At 44.0% G+C, this 24,812-nt stretch overlaps 1 protein-coding gene across 2 annotated transcripts in view; it reads right to left on the reverse strand.

Annotated features, from left to right (window-relative positions):
• The window catches only part of ASMT (acetylserotonin O-methyltransferase), a 33,774-nt gene extending 9,446 nt beyond the window's left edge, over nucleotides 1–24,328 (reverse strand). Inside the window, exons 1-4 of one of the 2 annotated variants that reach the window (XM_072137900.1) lie at nucleotides 24,175–24,328; nucleotides 2,801–2,975; nucleotides 1,674–1,803; nucleotides 501–569 (exon numbers count right to left, since the gene is read on the reverse strand). In XM_072137900.1, coding sequence (XP_071994001.1) covers nucleotides 501–569; nucleotides 1,674–1,803; nucleotides 2,801–2,975; nucleotides 24,175–24,246 — 446 coding nt within the window. In that variant the 5' untranslated portion in view covers nucleotides 24,247–24,328. The remainder of the gene's footprint in view (nucleotides 1–500; nucleotides 570–1,673; nucleotides 1,804–2,800; nucleotides 2,976–24,174) is intronic. The other variant, XM_072137901.1, reaches the window with a different exon arrangement.
• Nucleotides 24,329–24,812: the final 484 nt, after the last annotated feature.

The following is a 24,812-nucleotide window of genomic DNA, read 5'->3' on the forward strand; positions in this document are numbered from 1 at the left end:
TGTTTCTTTAACCACACAGAGAATAACTGATTTTAAACACCCCATCTCTCTCTCTCTCTCTCTCTCTCTCTCTCTCTATATATATATATATATATGTATATTGTCATAGCCCTGAATTAGGTCCAAATACAGGTGTGAACTGGGCCGTAGCGCTTGGACTTTCAGGCAGGTTTCCAATGCTGGGTTAGTATACCAGTTATAGCAGAATATTTGCATAATAAATTTGCACACTTTTTCAGATTTTATACATGAGAAACATAGAATAGAGTTGTATATTTATTAATGCAATAGAATAATGGTCAGGCTTGTTTACATCGTCTCTTAAAATTTCTGATGAGTTTAAAGTTTTTAGAAATGTTCACACAGTTATCTTAGAATATTTACATAACAAAACCAGGCTCTCGGTGTTTATGCAACTTACATATACAATAGACTGGGAAGCTTCAATTTATTTCAAAAGCCTCATTCTAAAATGCTGAAAAGCAATGTTTTCTACTTACCTGTAAATAGCTTCAAATACTTCTTTAGAGGATATCCCAAAACCCCTTTCATACTGACTTTTTCCTTCTCTGAAACACAATGAATAACATAATTTCGTTATTCTAGAATTATTATTTTGTTAGATCTATGGTTGACAAAACATTTCATTATTCACATTTTTCATGTCCAATTTTTCCTGGCTTTAATTCCTGTACCATTGCTAGATTGAAGTTTCATCTTCTGCACAAAATAATGAATGTTCTCAATAATGTGACATTATTTTGTATAAACATTCTTGGAACTGCTAAAAGTAGTTTTAGATAGTAATGTCCTTTAAATAGGATAGGTCAGTGGTGGCAAACCTTTTACAGTGCCCAAACTAAAACAAAAACCCACTGTCAACATGGCCGTTTAAGCGATAACGTATTGCTTTCTGCTTTGTCAAAGCTTTCAATCTCATTGGCGTCCTGAGGACATCAATACAGTAGAAAGATGAGAAATTCAGATTATTATTGTAGTTTCCCTCCAGGGTCCCTTGTACAGGAAGAATTGCCCATGGCAGGAGCTCAAATTATTATCCATCAGTATCCACATCTTCTCACTTCTCCTGCAGTCCCAGGCAGCCAAGGATGCACTGAGTGCACAATGTCCTGTGTGGCTTGGGACTGCAGGAGGAAGCCATGGGTCCTGTCTTATTAACTCTATGCTGAGGATCTGGGTGCCCACAGAAAGGGCTATGAGTGCCACCTCTGGCACCACTAGGTTTGCCACCACTGGGATAGGTCATCAATATCCATTAGGAGAAAAATTCCAATTTAGGATGAACTCCACTTAGATATTTATAAGATATTTATATGTTTCTTTTCGGAAAGTTTACTTTCTTATGATAACTTAATGTTGTTTAGTAAAAATAGAATCTGAATAGATTTAAGGGGAAAGTATTGCTCAATGTAAACCTGCACCAGATATAACTAGCTGCTCCATCCTTCTGATGTACTCAACTGCTGATGTGCAGCCAGAAATTCTACTACAACAGGCAGGACCTTGCGAATTGCACTCTAACCGATGTTAGTTCATAGAAAAAGAAGGTTCAGGGTGGATCAACATCAACTTGTACAACAGATCAGATTCATACTATTCATAAACTAGCACAAATTTAACATTATAAAAGTGAATTCTTAACCAGACAGTACCTTACAGCTTCTGGCAAGAAGTGCCAGAGCTTATAGGTGGTTTGCGAGTAGTATGTGATCATGTGATAAAGCGTCTTAGGGCTGGACTTTACCAAGTATAGAGTGGAAACATCAGTATTGGAATAATGACCTTAAAAGAAAAATAAAATCAATCAGTATGACAGCATCAGACATGGGAAATATCAATCATATACAAAACAGATGCATTCTGAAATGAGAAAAGCGAAATTAAGGCCCCTTTCACAATTGCATTTTTCAGGTGCGAGTTCTGCGCATGTTTTTGATGTCAAAATTCAAATTGCATTCTGACCCATTGGGGCTCATTTACTAAGGGTCCGCACTATCGTTGGAATACATGATTTCTGATGTGCGCAGCATTTTGAAAGGGTTTTGGCGCATGCGATCGGATTTTGCCGCATCAGCACCGGCTTTCATGTGACACAAATCGGGGGGGCGGGCATCGGACAATCCCACGGATTCGGACTACACATCGAATTTAACAAAGCAATTTGTGTCACAAGACATGCACTTACATGCACCAGGAAGAAGAAGGTGAACTCCGGCGCACCTTATTGGGGAAGCGACACATGCAGGAACTCTTAGTGATCTTAGTGAATCACGGCAGATGTGGATTCCGGAGGACAACGCACCTTGGGGATAGGTAAGTAAATGTGCCCCAATGTATTCAATGAGTTTTTACAGGCACATTTTTTTCACACACACTTTTTATTGCAATGCCCATGAAACTCTTTGCATGTTCTACTTTTGCAATTCAACAAAGACGCATCAAAATACATTGCACTCTGAGAATTCACTGATCAATTGCAATAGAAAAGATGCGATCATTGGAGCGCATGAAAAACACATTGAAAACACCCCAAAACACAGGTGAAAAACAGACACTGAACAAACAGACTAAAAACTGATTGAACTCTGATAAAAAATGTCAGTTTTTCACCGACCAAACCCTTATTGCTCTCTGATAAGACTCTGACGTGATCTGCAACACAAGTGTGAAAGAGGCCTTAGAATTGGAAAGTTTGGAGAAGTTGAACTGCACAAAGCAAAATAGATGTGGATGCCTGGAAGAAGAGGTGAGTTTGCATTGTAGGTTTTCTGGAAGTTACCTTCATTATTTTTCAATTCAACTTTCAAAAGCTTCAGTCCAACACAGGCATCAAGCAACCGCTCCATTCCGTCTACACTGGTACTCAAGCGAGAAGCAATGGTTGTAGCCGCAATTGGTTCCTGTACTTCATGTAGCAAATCAAAAACTCCCAGTTCACATGCCGTAAACATGGTCTACAAAGAGTAAGCAATAAATTGTTTTACAATGTTTACTACTAGAGATGAGCGAACACTAAAATGCTCGGGTACTCGTTATTCGAGACGAACTTTTCCCGATGCTCGAGTGCTCGTCTCGAATAACGAACCCCATTGAAGTCAATGGGAGACTCGAGCATTTTTCAAGGGGACCAAGGCTCTGCACAGGGAAGCTTGGCCAAACACCTGGGAACCTCAGAAAAGGATGGAAACACCACGGAAATGGACAGGAAACAGCAGGGGCAGCATGCATGGATGCCTCTGAGGCTGCTTAATCGCACCATTATGCCGAAATTATGGGCAACAGCATGGCCATGACAGAGTGACAGAATGAAGCTAGATAGCATCTAAAACATCCAATAATTGACCCTGACACTATAGGGGACGGCATGCAGAGGCAGAGGCAGCGGCAGCAGGCTAGAGAGTGGCATGGCGACATACCCTAATTGGACTCAGGCTTCAAACCAATGGGTGTCAGAGAGGAACCAAAGGAGGTGAGCAAGAAGCGCTCAAATAATATCGGTACATGATAAAAGTTTGCCAGTATATTTTGTGGATTACACAGCAGGGTGGCGACAAAGTTAACATGGAAGCCATGAAAACAACCCAAAATTCTGCCTGACACAGCTCGTTTGATAAGGGGACCATGTATGCTTACAGTTCATGCCAGTCGCTGCACTGGCTGCCAGTCTCCTTTCGAATACAGTTTAAAATAATAATAACCCTCATCCATAAAGCTCTGTATAATGCTGCACCCCCCTACCTCTCCTCTCTTATCTCAGTCTATCGCCCAACCCGTGCTCTTAGATCCGCCAGTGATCTTAGATTAACCTCTACCCTAGTGCGGACCTCCCACTCGCGTCTCCAAGACTTCTCTAGAGCTGCACCAATTCTATGGAATGCTCTGCCCTGGACTATCAGACTAATACCTAACCTCCAAAGTTTCAAACGTGCTCTTAAAACCCATTTCTTTAGGCAAGCCTATAACACTCATTAACTGCATGAAGTTTTAACTCTTCTACTAACCCGTCCTGTGTCGTCCTCCCATCTGTTATCCAGCAACCAAGAGGCACCAGACTTCTCTGCAGTCCCATTCACCCTGGACCTGGTATATAAGATGACGGCTGAGTGGTTCAAGCGACAGCAATTCCATTTATTATATTTTGTTCTATTCCCTAAGAAGAATGGCTTGACCGTTAAATATTCTTTTACCTCGTGTTACCCCATCATCTTCATAAACCGTAAGCTCTGGCGAGCAGGGACCTCACTCCTGTTGTTCCATACAAATGTTGTGCTCTGTTACAATACATTTGTATTTGTTTCCTATGATTTGTAAAGCGCTACGGAATATGATGGCGCTATATAAATAAAGATTATTATTATTATTATTATGGAGGCAGTGAACTAGTAGTAGATTAAAGGTGCTGCAACTATGTTAGTTGGATCTTGGGATGGAGCTGGCGCTCTGCAGCCAGGCGAGCTTTTGCCAATCCAAGCCCCTGTCTCTAGGCTACTCCCCAAACAGCACTTCTAAGAACCTTTTGTATAAGATCAAGTGTAGTAGCGTTCTTATAAGTTTAGGATATGGCGGGTGAGGGGAATGTAAACAGATGCGCAAGAAGCGCTGAAATAATATCCCTAAATGGTAAAAGTTTGCAAGTATATTTTGTGGATTACACAGCAGGGTGGCGACAAAGTTAACAACTTTGATGTGGAATGCCCTGTAATAGCTCTTGGGCGGTGTGCCTTTTATCGCCTAGGCTCAGCAGTTTCAGCACCGCCTGCTGTCGCTTAGCGACGGCACTGCTGCTGTGCCTAGAGCTACCGACTGATGGCGCCATGCCCACGGATGGTAATTCGGAGGAGGAGGAGGTGGAGGAGGGGTGGGAGGAGGTATAGTAGGCCTTTGAGACCTGGACCGAGGTAGGCCCCGCAATTCTCTGCGTCGGCAGTATATGACCAGCCCCAGGGTCAGACTCGGTCCCAGCCTGCACCAAGTTAAGTGTAGTAGCGTTCTTATAAGTTTGGGATATGGCGGGTGAGGGGAATGTAAACAGATGCGCAAGAAGCGCATGATGCGCATGGAGCTGGCGCTCCGCTGCCAGGCGAGCTTTCGCCAATTCAAGCCCCTGTCTCTAGGCTACTCCCCAAACAGCACTTCTAAGAACCTTTTGTATAAGATCAAGTGTAGTAGCGTTCTTATAAGTTTAGGATATGCCGGGTGAGGGGAATGTAAACAGATGCGCAAGAAGCGCTGAAATAATATCCCTAAATGGTAAAAGTTTGCCAGTATATTTTGTGGATAACACAGCAGGGTGGCGACAAAGTTAACAACTTTGATGTGGAATCCATGAAAACAACCCAAATTTCTGCCTGACACACCTCGTTTGATAAAGGGACGATGTATGGAGGCAGCTATATGGACGACTTTTGGAGGTAGCAATGGAGACAACGTGTGGAGGCTGCTATGGAGACAATTTAATTTGGATAGTGCCTGTATGTGGCAGTCCCAAACATTTTTCAAACCAGAGGAGCAGGTAGGTGGCCCTCCAGTAAAATGGAATAGATTGAGTGCCTGTATGTGGCAGTCCCAAAAATGTTTCAAACCAGAGGAGCAGGTAGGTGGCCCTGCAGTAAAATGGAATAGATTGAGTGCCTGTATGTGGCAGTCCCAAAAATTTTTCAAACCAGAGGAGCAGGTAGGTGGCCCTCCAGTAAAATGGAATAGATTGAGTGCCTGTATGTGGCAGTCCCAAAAATGTTTCAAACCAGAGGAGCAGGTAGGTGGCCCTGCAGTAAAATGGAATAGATTGAGTGCCTGTATGTGGCAGTCCCAAAAATTTTTCAAACCAGAGGAGCAGGTAGGTGGCCCTCCAGTAAAATGGAATAGATTGAGTGCCTGTATGTGGCAGTCCCAAAAATGTTTCAAACCAGAGGAGCAGGTAGGTGGCCCTGCAGTAAAATGGAATAGATTGAGTGCCTGTATGTGGCAGTCCCAAAAATTTTTCAAACCAGAGGAGCAGGTAGGTGGCCCTCCAGTAAAATGGAATAGATTGAGTGCCTGTATGTGGCACTCACAAAAATTGTTTCAAACAGAGGACCGGGTAGGTGGCCCTCCAGAAAAATTAAATGCATGAAGTACTATAGCAAGAGCCAGTGGGCCCTGTCAAAAAATAGCCATTTTCCTCTGCTTTACTGTACAAAGAGGAGGAGAAGGAGGAAAATGAGGAGGAGGAGGAGTGGATCAATTATTCAGGTTGAGCTTCCTTCACCTGGTGGAGATTGGAAATTCTGAGAAATCCAGCCTTTATTCATTTTAATAAGCGTCAGCCTGTCAGCGCTGTCAGTCGACAGGCGTGTACGCTTATCGGTGATGATGCCACCAGCTGCACTGAAAACCCGCTCGGACAAGACGCTAGCGGCAGGGCAGGCAAGAACCTCCAAGGCGTACAGCGCCAGTTCGTGCCACATGTCCAGCTTTGAAACCCAGTAGTTGTAGGGAGCTGTGTGATCATTTAGGACGATGGTATGGTCAGCTACGTACTCCCTCACCATCTTTCTGTAAAGATCAGCCCTACTCTGCCGAGACTGGGGACAGGTGACAGTGTCTTGCTGGGGTGACATAAAGCTGGCAAAAGCCTTGTAAAGCGTACCCTTGCCAGTGCTGGACAAGCTGCCTGCTCGCCTACTCTCCCTCGCTACTTGTCCCGCAGAACTACGCACTCTGCCGCTAGCGCTGTCAGAAGGGAAATACTGTTTCAGCTTGTGCACCAGGGCCTGCTGGTATTCATGCATTCTCACACTCCTTTCCTCTCCAGGGATGAGAGTGGAAAGATTTTGCTTGTACCGTGGGTCCAGGAGAGTGAACACCCAGTAATCGGTGCTGGAATAAATTCTTTGAACGCGAGGGTCACGGGATAGGCAGCCTAGCATGAAATCTGCCATATGCGCCAGAGTACCAACGCGTAAGAATTCACTCCCCTCACTGGCCTGACTGTCCATTTCCTCCTCCTCCAACTCCTCCAACTCCTCTTCTTCTGCCCATACACGCTGAACAGTAAAGGACTCAACAATGGTCCCCTCTTGTGTCTCACCAACATTCTCCTCCTCTTCCTCCTCATCCTCCTCCACCTCCACCTCCTCCGATATGCGCTGAGAAACAGACCTGAGGGTGCTTTGGCTATCAACAAGGGAATATTCTTCCCCTGTCTCTTGTGACGAGCGCAAAGCTTCCGACTTCATGCTGACCAGAGAGTTTTTCAACAGGCCAAGCAGCGGGATGGTGAGGCTGATGATGGCGGCATCGCCACTGACCATCTGTGTTGACTCCTCAAAGTTACTCAGCACCTGACAGATATCAGACATCCACGTCCACTCCTCATTGTAGACTTGAGGAAGCTGACTGACCTGACTACCAGTTCTGGTGGAAGTTGACATCTGGCAGTCTACAATCGCTCTGCGCTGCTGGTAAACTCTGGATAACATGGTCAGTGTTGAATTCCACCTCGTGGGCACGTCGCACAACAGTCGGTGAGCGGGCAGTTGGAGGCGGCGCTGCGCTGCCCTGAGAGTGGCAGCATCTGGGCTGGACTTCCTGAAATGCGCACAGATGCGGCGCACCTTCGTGAGCAAATCAGACAGATTGGGGTATGTCTTGAGGAAACGCTGAACTATCAGATTTAACACATGGGCCAGGCATGGCACATGTGTCAGTCTGCCGAGTTGCAGAGCCGCCACCAGGTTACGGCCGTTGTCACACACAACCATTCCCGGCTTGAGGTTCAGCGGTGCCAGCCACAGATCAGTCTGCGCCGTGATGCCCTGTAATAGCTCTTGGGCGGTGTGCCTTTTGTCGCCTAGGCTCAGCAGTTTGAGCACCGCCTGCTGTCGCTTAGCGACGGCACTGCTGCTGTGCCTAGAGCTACCGACTGATGGCGCCGTGCCCACGGATGGTAGTTCGGAGGAGGAGGTGGAGGAGGGGTGGGAGGAGGAGGAGGCATAGTAGGCCTGAAACACCTGGACCGAGGTAGGCCCCGCAATCCTCGGCGTCGGCAGTATATGAGCAGCCCCAGTGTCAGTGTCAGACTCGGTCCCAGCCTCCACCAAGTTAACCCAATGTGCCGTCAGCGATATATAGTGGCCCTGCCCGGCAGCACTCGTCCACGTGTCCGTGGTCAGGTGGACCTTGTCAGAAACGGCGTTGGTCAGGGCACGGATGATGTTGTCTGACACGTGCTGGTGCAGGGCTGGGACGGCACATCGGGAAAAGTAGTGGCGGCTGGGGACCGAATACCGAGGGGCGGCCGCCGCCATGAGGTTGCGAAAGGCCTCGGTCTCTACTAGCCTATAGGGCAGCATCTCCAGGCTAAGCAATCTGGAGATGTGCACATTAAGGGCTTGGGCGTGCGGGTGGGTTGCACTATATTTGCGTTTCCGCTCCAGCGTCTGGGGTATGGAGAGCTGAACGCTGGTGGATGCTGTGGAGGATCGTGGAGGCGACGATGGGGTTTTTGTGGCAGGGTCCTGGGCAGGGGGCTGACTAGCAGCTGACACAGGGGAAGGAGCAGTGGTGTGCACGGCCGGAGGTGAACGGGCTTGTTGCCACTGAGTGGGGTGTTTAGCATTCATATGCCTGCGCATACTGGTGGTAGTTAAGCTAGTAGTGGTGGAACCCCTGCTGAGCCTGGTTTGGCAAATGTTGCACACCACAGTCCGTCGGTCATCCGGTGTTTCCTTAAAGAACCTCCAGACTTCTGAAGATCTAGCCCTCGCCGCAGGAGCCCTCGCCACGGGAGCTTCACTAGTTGACACATTTGGCGCTGATGCACTAGCTCTGGCCCTGCCTCTCCGTCTGGCCCCACCACTGCCTCTTCCAACCTGTTCTGGTCGAGGACTCTCCTCCGTCTCAGAAGCACTGTGTTCACCCGGCCTCTCAACCCAGCTTGGGTCTGTCACCTCATCATCCTCCGATCCCTCAGTCTGCTCCCCCCTCGGACTTCCTGCCCTGACAACAACTTCCCCACTGTCTGACAACCGTGTCTCCTCATCGTCGGACACCTCTTTACACACTTCCACTACGTCAAGAAGGTCATCATCACCCACAGACTGTGACTGTTGGAAAACCTGGGCATCGGAAAATTGCTCAGCAGCAACCGGACAAGTGGTTTGTGACTGTGGGAAGGGTCCAGAAAACAGTTCCTCAGAGTATGCCGGTTCAAATGCCAAATTTTCCTGGGAGGGGGCAGACTGGGGGGGAGGAGGCTGAGGTGCAGGAGCTGGAGGAGTGGCGATTTCGGTGACATGGGTGGACTGCGTGGAAGACTGACTGGTGGTGGACAAATTGCTCGAAGCATTGTCAGCAATCCACGACATCACCTGTTCGCACTGTTCTGGCCTCAACAGTGCTCTACCACGAGTCCCAGTAACTTCAGACATGAACCTAGGGAGTGTAGCTCTGCGGCGTTCCCCTGCTCCCTCATCAGCAGGTGGTGTCTCACCCCGCCCAGGACCACGGCCTCTGACCCCTGCAGTAGTTGGACGCCCACGTCCCCGCCCTCGTCCTCTACCCCTAGCCCTCGGGTTAAACATTTTTAAAATGAGAGTTATAACTTTATTTTTTTTTTTACTTTTTTTGTTTTTTTTTGTGTTTTTTTTTTTTTTTTGTGTTTTTTGTTTTTTTTTGAGTTTTTAAAACCAAACAATGCTATCCTATTGCTATGGCTATTTTCTAGCCAAGTATCAAAGCACACTACTATGCCAGATGAGATGACACTGAGTTAGTGCCTAATTGAAATCCAACCCCTACTAAATTTTCCCACTTCGGTCTTTGCTATGGATATGTGCGTCACTAAGCGCAGAACACAGCGGTCGCAAGTCTCACTACAAATTGCTCAGAATTGGCTAGTACATGCACTGCAGAAAGTACAGCCACCAGCAGATCAACCAGAAATCAAATATATAGAACGCTACTGTATGCGTAAGTAAGCTCTTTGTATTCTCCTATGGCTATTTTCTAGCCAAGTATCAAAGCACACTACTATGCCAGATGAGATGACACTGAGTTAGTGCCTAATTGAAATCCAACCCCTACTAAATTTTCCCACTTCGGTCTTTGCTATGGATATGTGCGTCACTAAGCGCAGAACACAGCGGTCGCAAGTCTCACTACAAATTGCTCAGAATTGGCTAGTACATGCACTGCAGAAAGTACAGCCACCAGCAGATCAACCAGAAATCAAATATATAGAACGCTACTGTATGCGTAAGTAAGCTCTTTGTATTCTCCTATGGCTATTTTCTAGCCAAGTATCAAAGCACACTACTATGCCAGATGAGATGACACTGAGTTAGTGCTTAATTGAAATCCAACCCCTACTAAATTTTCCCACTTCGGTCTTTGCTATGGATATGTGCGTCACTAAGCGCAGAACACAGCGGTCGCAAGTCTCACTACAAATTGCTCAGAATTGGCTAGTACATGCACTGCAGAAAGTACAGCCACCAGCAGATCAACCAGAAATCAAATATATAGAACGCTACTGTATGCGTAAGTAAGCTCTTTGTATTCTCCTATGGCTATTTTCTAGCCAAGTATCAAAGCACACTACTATGCCAGATGAGATGACACTGAGTTAGTGCCTAATTGAAATCCAACCCCTACTAAATTTTCCCACTTCGGTCTTTGCTATGGATATGTGCGTCACTAAGCGCAGAACACAGCGGTCGCAAGTCTCACTACAAATTGCTCAGAATTGGCTAGTACATGCACTGCAGAAAGTACAGCCACCAGCAGATCAACCAGAAATCAAATATATAGAACGCTACTGTATGCGTAAGTAAGCTCTTTGTATTCTCCTATGGCTATTTTCTAGCCAAGTATCAAAGCACACTACTATGCCAGATGAGATGACACTGAGTTAGTGCCTAATTGAAATCCAACCCCTACTAAATTTTCCCACTTCGGTCTTTGCTATGGATATGTGCGTCACTAAGCGCAGAACACAGCGGTCGCAAGTCTCACTACAAATTGCTCAGAATTGGCTAGTACATGCACTGCAGAAAGTACAGCCACCAGCAGATCAACCAGAAATCAAATATATAGAACGCTACTGTATGCGTAAGTAAGCTCTTTGTATTCTCCTATGGCTATTTTCTAGCCAAGTATCAAAGCACACTACTATGCCAGATGAGATGACACTGAGTTAGTGCCTAATTGAAATCCAACCCCTACTAAATTTTCCCACTTCGGTCTTTGCTATGGATATGTGCGTCACTAAGCGCAGAACACAGCGGTCGCAAGTCTCACTACAAATTGCTCAGAATTGGCTAGTACATGCACTGCAGAAAGTACAGCCACCAGCAGATCAACCAGAAATCAAATATATAGAACGCTACTGTATGCGTAAGTAAGCTCTTTGTATTCTCCTATGGCTATTTTCTAGCCAAGTATCAAAGCACACTACTATGCCAGATAAGATGACACTGAGTTAGTGCCTAATTGAAATCCAACCCCTACTAAATTTTCCCACTTCGGTCTTTGCTATGGATATGTGCGTCACTAAGCGCAGAACACAGCGGTCGCAAGTCTCACTACAAATTGCTCAGAATTGGCTAGTACATGCACTGCAGAAAGTACAGCCACCAGCAGATCAACCAGAAATCAAATATATAGAACGCTACTGTATGCGTAAGTAAGCTCTTTGTATTCTCCTATGGCTATTTTCTAGCCAAGTATCAAAGCACACTACTATGCCAGATGAGATGACACTGAGTTAGTGCCTAATTGAAATCCAACCCCTACTAAATTTTCCCACTTCGGTCTTTGCTATGGATATGTGTGCCACTAAGAGCTAAACACAACGGTAGCAAGTCCCCCTGCTAATTCCTCACAAAATGGTACTAGATGCAAATTAAAATAAAAAAAGTAGAACGTTATTGTAGCCCTAAGAAGGGCTGTTGGGTTCTTTGAGAATCACTCCTGCCTAACAGTAAGCTAATAGAACACCCTAACGCTTTCCCTGACCAGCAGCAGCTCTCTCCCTAGCGGCATCCAGACACAGAATGATCCGAGCAGCGCGGGCAGCGGCTAGTCTATCCCAGGGTCACCTGATCTGGCCAGCCAACCACTGCTATCGACGTGTAAGGGTACCACGTCATGCTGGGTGGAGTGCAGAGTCTCCTGGCTTGTGATTGGCTCTGTTTCTGGCCGCCAAAAAGCAAAACGGCGGGAGCTGCCATTTTCTCGAGCGGGCGAAGTATTCGTCCGAGCAACGAGCAGTTTCGAGTACCCTAATGCTCGACCGAGCATCAAGCTCGGACGAGCATGTTCGCTCATCTCTATTTACTACACATCAGCACCTGAATTATGGCCTCAGATATTGCCCTTAGAAGTTATATCATTATATAATTAACCTTTTCAACAACTAACCAACATAAAAATATGTAGTTGAAGTGGTATGTGTGGTTGGGTGCCACACTGAAACCTGACCACGGTATGTAGCAGCACTGCAGATGTGTGCAGAGGGCGTCAATGACAGTTGAGAAACAATATTGTGACACAGTTTACAGTTGAGATGCAAATAATTGGCCATTTTAGCCTGGGACTATATATGTTGTGTTTGGTGGGTTTCCTCTGGGTCGTCCGGTTTGCTCCCCCACTTCAAAACATACTGGTAGGATGATTAGATTGTGAGCCCCATTGGGGGCAGGGACCAATTTGGCAAGCTCTGTGCAGTGATGTGTTATCTGTGTGCTCTATACCAGTGAATTTCAACCAGTGTGCCGTGGCACACTAGTGTGCCGCGACACATGGTCGGGTGTGCCGCGGGGAAAGTTCCCCAAGCTATGGTGCCCCCTGTGTTTTGTTTCCCGGCAATGCGCAGCGATGCGCAGTCACGGCTTTTTACAATGTAGGAGACGTTTACAATAACACATGCGCAAGCTTTGAACCTTGCACAACAAAATGACGTCACCGAGGCCGGCGCATCATCCTGAGAGCGGAGAGACTCTCGCATTTGCCCACCGCCAAGGTAATGCCCACCAATAATGCTGACTATATGAGCATGCAGGATACTCAGCATATGAGCTGGTACTTTTAGTAATCCAGCAGTATACTGCATATAACAATGAGAAATGTAAAATGAGAAATACTATAGTTATGAGGCTGGAGTACTACAAGTACCAGCTCATATGCTGAGTATACGAGCTGGCATTTGTACTCTGGCCTCATGGCCATAGTACTTCTCATTGTACCTCTTTATATTGCAGTATATGAGCCACATAATAATCAGCACCATATACTAAAAACAGGGAGAAACTGAGAACTGTTGAGGAAGAGCTTCGTGTGTGTCTTTCCACCATTCCTGCCAGGATTTCCCTTTTGTGTTTATCGAAACAGGCCCAGGTTTCACACTGTGAGTGAGTAAAATAAATTTAGAATCTATATTATTAACTATATGTATAATATGACTGTTTTAGTGTCATTTTGTGCTATTTTGGTTGGTGGTGTGCCCCAGGATTTTCTAAGTATAAAAAGTGTGCCGCGGCTCAAAAAAGGCTGAAAAGCACTGCTGTATACAAATAAAGGAATTATTATTATTATAATAAACTGTGAAGTAGAGAGCTTCACCAGAGGAAAAAGTGGGCAGAGAGGTCCATTTGTATGTTTGATGTTCCACAAGTCGGGGACTGCCCGTTTACTGCCTCCTTTTTGTTCCAGTGCATTAATGCGGCTATAGGAATTGCAGGCTGAATGCAGGAATGTGACCTCATTTTTTTTTTAATTTGGGGGACTTTGTACTCTAGGAGAAGTTTAACAGAATGCGGATGTAAAAATGCTTTTTGGCAATTGCTAAGACACCTATTACTAAAGTAATGGAGGAATGCCAATGGGTGGACTTCTGGAAGAATACTCCAGAGGGTATTTTGTAGACACCAACCGAGTTATAGGAAATGACCAGGCATATTAGATGACAAGAAACATTGTATTTGAGAAGAGATTTATATTTGATCACAAGGTCATAATTTCAGAGCTAATAACAAATGTTTTAACTTCTTTCAAGTTAACAGTCACATGTTTCGTTTATTAAACATGCATAAGGATGTAAAGAAGGAGTTAAAAGGGAACCTGTCACCATATTTTCACAAATACAGCTATGGGTTCCCATAGAACCCTATTAAGTATCTGACACCCTTCTTTTAACTAAAAATGGTTTCCGTCACATCCTCAAAAATCATCTTTATCTTATATTACCTGTCATCAGAGGGGGCACGTCCTGCCATCCGGCCCCTCCCATCTACTCCTCCCTATGTCCCATGCCTCTTCTAAGCATGTCATGTGACCAGGGTGATGTCAGCTAGAGTCCTTTATCCAGTTACGTTTGCAACATCTACCCCATGTATGCATCTGATCACATGGCAGTTTTATGGCATGGTCACAGCATGCCGCTATGGACTTACTCCTCCCCATGCTGTAATTTCATGTGATAAGATACATACAGGGGGTGAACATTTCAATGTAACAGGATCTTAGATGACATCACTCTGGCCACAAGAAAAAGTACTCAATGATGTAACAAAGCTCTCTCTCAATGTTCCACATAGCAGCTTGTCCTAGCAGTGAGAAATGTCAATCAGGAACAAGGAAGCAGGGTAATGCAGTGATTCATATACAGTGAGTTTCATATATACGTTAACAAACTGAGTTTAATAACATTCCAGCCATAGAAGGAACCATTTAGGGATATGGGCAATGTTTTTCATCATAGTTTTTTTTTTATATCATATTTATTTTGGGTGGGTCTAAATGGCAGATTTTGTTTTTAAGCTGAATAACCATCATGTAGAAATTGTTTTGGAAACTGGTAAGCCTTTCTTGAGGGAAATTATGCTGAGAGAAATTAAAGATAAAAAAAAGTTTGCTCTGGAAAAAGTTGGATAGGGGAGAGAGAAACTAAGAACGGCAGTTTAGATGGGAATAGAATATCTAGGGAACAGGACAAAAATAGAATTGAAAGTATATACAGTATGGACAAGAAAAGTATGTACCTTATATACTCGAGTATAAGCCTAGTTTTTCAGCACAAAATTTGTGCTCAAAAACCCTAACTCGGCTTATAATTGAGTCAACTAAAAAAATAAAGACAAAACTCACCTTTCTGACGTCACCCATAGGTCCTCTTCTGTCTGAGACAGTCTGAGACAGAAGAGGACCTATGGGGGACATCGGAAAGATGAGTACAGTGTTATTTTTTTTCCTACTACAGGGGTTGGGCAGGCTGTATGCTACAGGGGCTGGCAGACTATATACTGGGAGGCATTTGCATTTCCCACCCTCGGCTTATACTCGAGTCAATAGGTTTTCCCAGTTTTTTGTGTTGAAATTGGGGGTCTCGGCTTGTACTCGGGTCGGCTTATACTCGAGTATATACGGTAATAGTGTCCAGGAGCTCTCTAACCTCTCCGGATATAGGGATTATAATAATAAAGATGGGACAATTGTTAAAACTAAATGAGAGTAAGTGTCAGATTTTTCTTATTAATGGTGAGACAAATTTTTTTTAAAAATTAAAAAGTTAATAGTTAAATTGTACTATTACTTACTTACTATTAGTAAGTCAATTTAAAGAGATCCAATAGTGACCAAATTGTGTGGATCGTGGTTAGAAAAAACTTCCACCGATGCCCTTTTTTCGTTTCCGCGTTTCCATTTTTTGTTACCCTTCTTTAAAAAAAAATGTACTTTTCCATGTAGAGCTGTATGAGGGCTTGTTTTCTGCATAACAAATTGTACCTCCTAGTGAGAGTAGTTAAAAGCGTAAATCCAAAGTCATAAGGATTTTACCAAATTCTCTTATGCGATTTCCCCCTTTTACAACAAACAGAATGATGCCCATATTGTGTTACTCGCAATGTTCTTTCCAAATTGATGGAATTTTCTATGCTGAAAAATCTTTCTTACCAGCGGTGAAGTGGGCGGAGACTAACCCCTGATGATGTCACTGGGAGTGCCAATTGAAGCCAATATGCCGTGCACACATGCCACTGGGTTTTAAATGCCTCTGGTAGCATGATATATGCTACAAATGTATACCAGCAGATCAGGAAAATGAATCCACATCTAGCAATCTCAGAGAGGGAAAACAAGAAAATATTTTAGGCAAACAGTCTATCAGTACTAGGTCTGTATTTTATTGGCAGTTAGTGATATAAGTGAATGGCACCCTAAGCTCCTTGATAACCCCCCTTCCCCAACATTTCTCTGAAACGCGTGTGGTCAGTATTATCTTGGCATGCCAGCTGTGGTCAGTATTATTGGTTGCTCTCATTTCTTTTTTCTTGATCGGCTAGTATCTATTTATTGCCGGTATCATGAGTGTAGTTTGAATAATCCAGGCATGTTACTTTGAATATTAATACAAATGATCTCCCAATCATATACCACTGGGGGGGGCTGCTGTTTTTTTACTTTGCTTTGTTTTTTATGCAATATATTAGTAATAAAGATTGGAAAATATACATTTGCATCTGAACATCTCTGTTGCTATTCATGCTAGAACAATCCAATAATTTGGTTTGTTCCCTCTAATAGGATATCATGTACTTGGAGAATATGTAATTAGCATTGGTAGTCTGTATTGGAAGAAATTGGGATTATGGTACACAACACAATTTTTGTAGGATGGAGAGTTCTAAAGTAGGTAGCATTTGGCACAAGAAGTAAGAAAAGAAGTTAGTATCGAGAAATACAATCAATTGCACAGGCTATGTAACAAAATAAAATCCAAAGAAAAGACAGTAAGCGAACATGTCACAAGGAATGTAATTTTTAGCTGATGACAGATTTCAATATCCTATCCACTGCTGATTTAAAAAATGCAAAAATGCCTTTGCCAGCATTCTGAATATTGTCACTTTTTTTTAAATAAAACTTTATTTTACATTATCTGGCTCCCTGCCAACAGCATGTGGGAAGTAACCAGGGGTGGGGTAGGAGTGGGGGTGTATTGTCATGTGCATTGAGCAGGCAGGGGTATGGTGTGAAGGAGAGAAGAAATGCATGGAGGAGACCGAGACACAGGCTGCTGAAGCTGTGCAAACCTCACTACACACTGCTGGCAGGGAGCCAAGTAATGTGAAATTAAGTTTTATAAAGTAGTGACAGTATTCAAAATCAGCATAGTATAGGCTACTGGAACCCATCAACTAAAAATGAAATTTCATGGAGACAGGTTCACTTTAATAGTGGAGGATAACAAAATGGTGCTATTCTTAAAGGCAGTTTCACAGGGAAGGAAAGGTGAATAAAATAATGGCAATAATTTATTAAAGCACAAGAAAGGTCTGGGTTCAAATGATTAAATTAAGGAAAGTTTATAAATGGATGGAAGTAATTAGTAGTAAGGAGCAGGATTTTTGGGGGACAACTTAGCTAAATGGGGCAAAATACCTTATTGTGCATAGGGTCACACAATGGGGCAAATTTACTTATCTGGTCCATTCGCGATCCAGCGGCGCGTTCTCTGCACTGGATTCGGGTCTGGCTGGGATTTATTAAGGCAGTTACTCCGATGTCCACAGGTGGCGCTGCTGCGCTGAAGTTCCCTGGAACGCACTGGAATACACCGAGCCGGGCTGAGTGAAGGTAAGTGCAAGCTCCGCGACACATTTTTTGTTTTAAATGCGGCTGTTTTTCCGAATCCGTCGGGTTTTCGTTCGGCCACGTCCCCCCATTTCCGTCACGTGCATGCCAGCACCGATGCGCCACAATCCGATCTGTCTGGGATCACATGTGGTGGGATTATACTTTTCGGTTAGAATTAAGGGAAGCAATCCTATAAGCATACAGTTGGAGTTGGAATATGGATATAGAAATGCTGATTGTAGGTCACACACCAGAGCCCATTAAACATTATGAAGTGAGAGAGAGGTTGTACAAATTACTATTTGCTGCCAGATTATTGTCAGAAAATGAAGAAAAACCAAGCATAAATGAGTGGACAAACCTAGTGCCACAAATAGGATTATATGAAAAGCTAAAAGGGAAGAAAAAGGGGAAAAGTAAATGAAAACTCTTCTCAACTTGGGACCAACATATATGGCTGTCCTAGATCAGTGACCACAGGTAGGGAGAGTGGGAGGGCGAGTTGGATAGAGAATAATGGGAGGGCAATAGTATTTTATTTATTTTTGTCTTTTTGTTTTTAGTCTGTTTTTATGCTGTTATAAGTCCCCATGTTCCAGAATTGGCTTTATTTATTATTTGAGTTTAAGTGGCTGATGCCATTGTCGGTGAGCCGCCAGCACACACGGACCCATTACTGCTGCACAGAGGAATCAAGAGAACTTGCATGGTGCTTTGGAAAAGCTTTTTTATGTGATGGGCATACTGGGAGCAAGGGGCTGACAGGCTATATACTCATGCCAGGGGGATGGCAGACTATATACCAGGGGCATGAGCTGGCTGCCAGGGGGCTGACCGGCTATACACTGGGGGCAGGCAAGGGGCTGGCCAGCTATACATTGAGGGAAGGCAAAGTGCTGGCCGGCTGTACACTGGGGGCAGGGAAGGTTCTGGCTGGCTATACACTGGGGGCAGGCAAGGGGCTGGCCGGCTATACACTGGGGGCAGGCAAAGGGCTGGCCGGCTATGCGCTGGGGGCAGGCAAGGTGCTGGCTGGTTATACACTGGGGGCAGGCAAGGTGCTGGGCAGCTAAACACTGGGGGGCAGGGAACTGGCTATATACTAGGAGGCTAGCCAGCTAGGCACTGGGGGCGCAGGGAACTGGCTATATACTAGGAGGTTAGCCAGCTATACACTAGGGGGGGCAGGGAACTGACTATATACTAGGAGGCTAGCCAGCTATACACTGGGGGGCAGGGAACTGGCTATATACTAGGAGACTAGCAGGCTATACACTGGGGGCAAGGAACTGGCTATATACTTGAGAGTAGGCTGTGACCGATGCATTTCCCACCATAGGCTTATGCTTGAGGCAATAGGGTTTCCCACAGTTTTTACTTTAAAATCTGATACATGTATGACAAAATGTCTTTAAGAAAAGTGTAATCTGGCACATGAATGTGCTGAGCTTTTTGCTTTTAATGTAAAAAATGGAACCTGAATATGATACTTGATAAAACAGGAATTAAGTTAAAGGGGTATTCTCATCTGGGCATTCACATTCAGTTTCATTAATTTGCCATTTGTAAACATTTCTTCAATTGGATGTTATTAAAAAAAATGTTCCTGTGTGAAGAAAATTTCCCATAAATGTAGTCATATGGTCCCTTAGAAACGAGATAGCTTCCTCGGATATGGCCACCTCTGCTGGAGGGATTGCACAAAGAAACAAAAGGTTATTGCATATGAAATATCCGGGAGTTACTGCATGTCGCACAGCCGTCCTGTGGTAATGATTGCGGAATCCTGGTGGTCCGGATGGACTCTATAGCGCAAGTCTGGCCACCGCTGCCAGAGTATGACGTGGTCGTATCCGAGGAAGCCATCTCGTTTCTAAGGGACAACATGGCTACATTTATGAGAAATTATCTTCACACAGGAACATTTTTTTAATTAACATCCAATTGAAGAAATGTTTACATAAGGCAAATGAATTTATTTTAATGTAAATGCCCAGATGAGAATACCCCTTTAAGATGTGTAAACATGTCTATTTTCAGCTAGGATAACACTTGGGTATGATTTTTTCCTGTTATATGCACATTTTTTATAAATGGTAGTTGAGAATATAGTCAATAGCTAGTAGACATACCGGTACTAGCAATATGTACTTGTTTTCTTTATCACTTTTGGGGTAGATTTAGGCGACAGCAAGTTATGTGAGGATTGCTTGAAACATGACTGTGATGCACCAGAGGGGTACCCTAAAGAAGGCTCCCTTTCACACCCCTCCTTGGCATTGAGATGACATAAGGAGAGGCTTAATTCCTAGGGGCTTGTATGCCAGTTTTCGAGTGTAAAAGCCCAGATAAATATGGCCCTTTGACTCTTTTCCATGGTTTTGGAGAGACTTCAGTCCACTTTATTATATTACTGGGTGTTTAGACGGCTTACAGGCTAAGCTCCCTCCATACAGAGGAGTCTGTTTTATTTTACAGCAGTCACCTTCCATTTACTGCAGCAGTTTACCTGTTAGGTCAAACCAGACAGTGGCACCTAAACAGCAGTATTAGCACTAGTGACATCATTAAGGGGGATATTGGTTGCCGTGGTCAGCAAAAAGTCTGCATGACAACATAATGGTTACGTTCACCACCGAGATTTCGGCTTATACACGAGTCAATAAAAATAATAAACTTATACTCACCCTCTGGCGTCCCCGATGGTTTGCGCGGCTCTCGATGTTTGCGGCTCCTCTTCTATCTTCTGCAACAGCCGACTGGGGGCGGCCATGTTATCTCCCAGGAGGCGCTTACTATGATGCGGCTGCTGCTGATGTCATAGTATGCGCCTGCCGGGAGATTACTTGGCTGCGCCCAGCCAGCTGTTACAGAAGATAGAAGAGGAGCCGCAGGGAAGAAAGAAGCAGATCCGCGCCGACATCGGGAGCCGCCCTGACCATCGGGGGCCCCCGGAGGGTGAGTATATAAGTTTTTTTTATTTTCAAGTGCTGGCTGGCAGGGTATATTCTACAGGGGGGAGGCTGGGCTGGCTGTATTCTACAGGTGGCAGGCTGGGCTGGCAGGGTATATTCTACAGGGGGCAGGCTGGGCTGGCTGTATTCTACAGGGGGCAGGCTGGGCTGGCAGGGTATATTCTACAGGGGGCAGGCTGGGCTGGCAGGGTATATTCTACAGGGGGCAGGCTGGGCTGGATGTATATTACAGTGGGCAGGCTGGGCTGGCTGTATAATATTGGGGGCAGGCTGGGCTTGCTGTATACTATTATGGGCAGGCTGGGCTTGCTGTATACTATTGGGGGCAGGCTGGGCTGGCTGTATACTACTAGGGGCAGGCTGGGCTGGCTGTATACTACTGGGGGCAGGCTGGGCTGGCTGTATACTACTGGGGGCACGCTGGGCTGGCTGTATACTACTGGGGGAAGGCTGGCTGTATACTACAGGGGGCAGGCTGGCTGTATACTACAGGAGGCAGACTGGCTGTATACTACGGGAGGCAGGCTGGTTTTATACTAGAGGGGGCAGGCTGGCTATATACTGGGAGGCTTTGACCAATGCATTTCCCACCCTCGACTTATACTCGAGTCAATAGGTTTTCCTAGTTTGTGGTGGTAAAATTAGGGGTCTCGGCTTATACCTGGGTCAGCTTATACTGGAGTATATACAGTATTTATAATTCTCACAATACAACTTTGTTAAAAACATACAATCCTACTCCTCATGCATGGGAGTGATGCGGCTATAGACTTAAAGCCTGACTTAAGATCTGCCACAAAACGACTTCATCTGGCACATAGCCACATCCTATTTTTAACATTTTGAAATACCTTTTAAATAAATGTTAGTGTACTAGTGTTGGTTCCTTTTCTCTTTGAGTGATAAGCAGGACTAAGTGAACGACTGAAGACGGAGGAACTTTGGGATTAGGTGTTTCATTTCTGAGAGATCTGCTTCTTGACAGCACACTCAGTGTTGTGACACGTACAATCTTGGTGCTGTTCTGTAGCAGTGGACTTCACGATTCTTCTTTTGTTTCTCTCTAAAGTTGTGGTGCTTGAAGGTCCCAGTATCAGAAAGGTGTTTATATTTTGGATTTTAGACTTTTTGGCAATTGGGACTATTATCTACCTTTTTCCTTTCCGGCCCTGTCATATTGTAAAAAAGTTATACCTGTGATTGCACACTGCATAGTAGACTAAGTTTGTCTCTACTGTCCATTGAAGGGAGTAAAATATATGGATTTAGTATTTCTCATTTAACTGCCCTCACCCCTCACAATTGTTACAATTTTTCATGGGGAATACAAAAATGTAATAAAATAGATATAGATATCTCACCATAGTAATAGGTGACTACATTAAGTACAGTCTAATGACCAATATGTCTAGATTGTATATTCCTGTTGCACTATGGTCACTCCTGTATTGGGGTATTTGGATGGAAAAAAATTGTGTTAAAAATATTGAAAGAATTTGAATGTACAGGTGGTCCCCTACTTGAGAACACCCAACTTACAGGCGACTCAAAGGTAGTGAATTTACTGTTTTGTTATATGGAAATTTGATTTGGTAAGAAACAAGAACATAACACAATTGAAGTGACATCCTGAGGTATTTATTATTTTCTAATAGTTTTTTTTCTATTATTAAGATAGACATTTTCATTTTCGAGATCTGCTGAAATAGAGAACATTTTTGAAACTGCAAAAAAATAAAATAAAATTGTGTATATGCTTATAGACTGTGGAAGTGAGGGGCATAAATATTATGGGATATCTGCAGCTGAACAGCCGCTATCTTATAGAGATTTTACACTGCAGTTCAATCATTCCACCACATTGGACTTGCACAACGTTGGCATCATGGGCCAGGGATGCTAGGGGATCAAATTTTTAAGGTTGCGTTAACAATGTGTTCACATTGTAGTCATTTTACATTTATGTAAACATTAATGTGATGTAAATGCAATGTTAACGTTGTTTACATTTTGTGAAAGCAACTGAATTGCATTTATAATGGGTTAATAGTCACAATGGGGGATATTTATCAAGACGAGCGCCAGCGTATGATAAATATCCCCCAATGTGTGAATGCACCCACAAAATCTCCTAGAATATGTGCAAGTCATTAATGAACAGCAAGGCTGTGTTCAGCTTTTTAGATGCAGTCTATGATGTCCAAACCAGGAATGGAGGGAGAGGAGCAATGATATGTGCTCACCTGCTTTTGGCTTCAAAAATTGCATCTGAACATTTGCACCCGTGTTTTTCCTTGTTGGAAGAGGAGGTGGTTGAGTTTGTTTTTAAGATGCAGTTTTCAACTCAAAAGCAAGTATGGATAATAATGGGTGCGGTCACATGTGGCATTTAAAACTGCATCGCAATCAGTTATGAGGTAGTTAATTGAGTAGTTGTTAATTTAACATGTTAAAGACATGAAATTAATGATTTATTTGATTTTGAAGGGGAAACTTGTTCCACAAATGTCTTTCACCTGTTAAATTAACAAAACTGCACCTAATACCCCCTCAAAACTGATTGCGATGCAGTTTTAACTGCAACGTGTGACCACAACCTGAGGGTGCAGTCACACGTTGTAGTAACAACTGCATCGCAATCAGTTTTGAGGGGGTTTTAGGTGCAGTTTTGTTAATTCAACAGATGAAAGACATTAACTGAACGGGTGAATTTGATTTTGAAGAGGAAACCTGTTCCACCTGTTAAATTAACAAAATTGCACCTAAAACGACCGCAAAGCTGATTGTGATGCACTTTTAATTGCAATGTCCAACAGCACCCTCAGGGTGCGGTCACACGTCGCGTTTACCGCATGCGTTAAAAAACGCATTGGAATAGCTGGAGAGTGATTTGCCTAATTAAACACCTCTTAACACTTGTGTTTACAAAACGCATGCGTTAACCGCGATGTTAACGCATGCGTTAACAACCGCATGCGTTAACCGCGATGTTAACGCATGCGTTAACAATGCGTTAACGGTTGCGTTTTGTAAACACAGGTGTTAGCAGCTGTTTAATTAGGCAAATCACTCTCCAGCTATTGCAATGCGTTTTTAAACACATGCGGTAAACGCGACGTGTGACAGCACCCTCAGAGGTGCTACCCCACTCCCGCTTTTGTTTTTTACTCCACTCCTGGTTTGGACATTGAAAATTGCATCTGAAAATCTGCATGTGTGAAAGCACCCTTAGAGGATCTTAAATCGGGTATACGAGTGTAAAGTTGTACATCAACGTATCTTTTTCCTATGCCTGCAGGGGAGAGGAGTTTTGTGCAAATATTTTCAAATCATGGTAACAATTCTAGGATTCCAAAGATAAATTGGATCCACCAAAATTGGATTTAAGATTGCGTTCAGTTTTTGAGATGCAGATTTTGATGTCCAAACCAGGAGTGAAGTGAAGAAACATAGAAGTTGCACACTTCTCGATTATACGTATATGTGTTATAAAAATCAGCCAGAGGTTAGACTAATGTTCCATGAAATTGAAGAATGTACATCAGTAAAACAGAGCTCTTACCTTGGAGACTAAAAATCCACATTGATAGTCAAGAAGTTTTTGTGGATATTCGAGTTCTTCAGAGGAGCACATGTTGGTGTGATATGCAAAAGCTCAGTCAGCCCTTATAAGCTGCTTTCCTACGAGAGAGGTGTTACTCCAGAGGACTTATCAGGGCTCAGACAATTGCTTTCTCATCTGACCTACTTATGAGGCACTTGGAGCTTTAAGAACCTTTAGCATATGGGATATATAAATTACTTGATTACTTTTAGATGAATTCATTTGCAATTAAATTATAAGTACATGGGGGACATTTATCTTAAGTCTGGGAACGTTTTGTGGTATTTTTGTAAGGCTGCATTCAGATGTGGCGTTTTTTTATGCATTTTCTGATACTTTTTTTTTTAGATGCGTTTTAGACGCTGCCCTGTTTTTTACTTTCAAGGTATGGTCACACATACCACTTGTGCTGTGTTAACAAGCCCAACGCTAGCATAATGGGGTCGTGCCTCAGCCCAAATGCATTTACAATTGGTAAGTAATTGCATGTGTTCCCCTGGAAACGCTAATGAGATCTGGCCTAGGCATGGCACCCTGCACTAGCGTTACGTGCGACCATACCCTGAGGCTACATTCACATGCTGCGTTTTGTTTGC

This window comes from Engystomops pustulosus, chromosome 2 (assembly GCF_040894005.1).
Source record: "Engystomops pustulosus chromosome 2, aEngPut4.maternal, whole genome shotgun sequence".
NCBI lineage: Eukaryota > Metazoa > Chordata > Amphibia > Anura > Leptodactylidae > Engystomops > Engystomops pustulosus.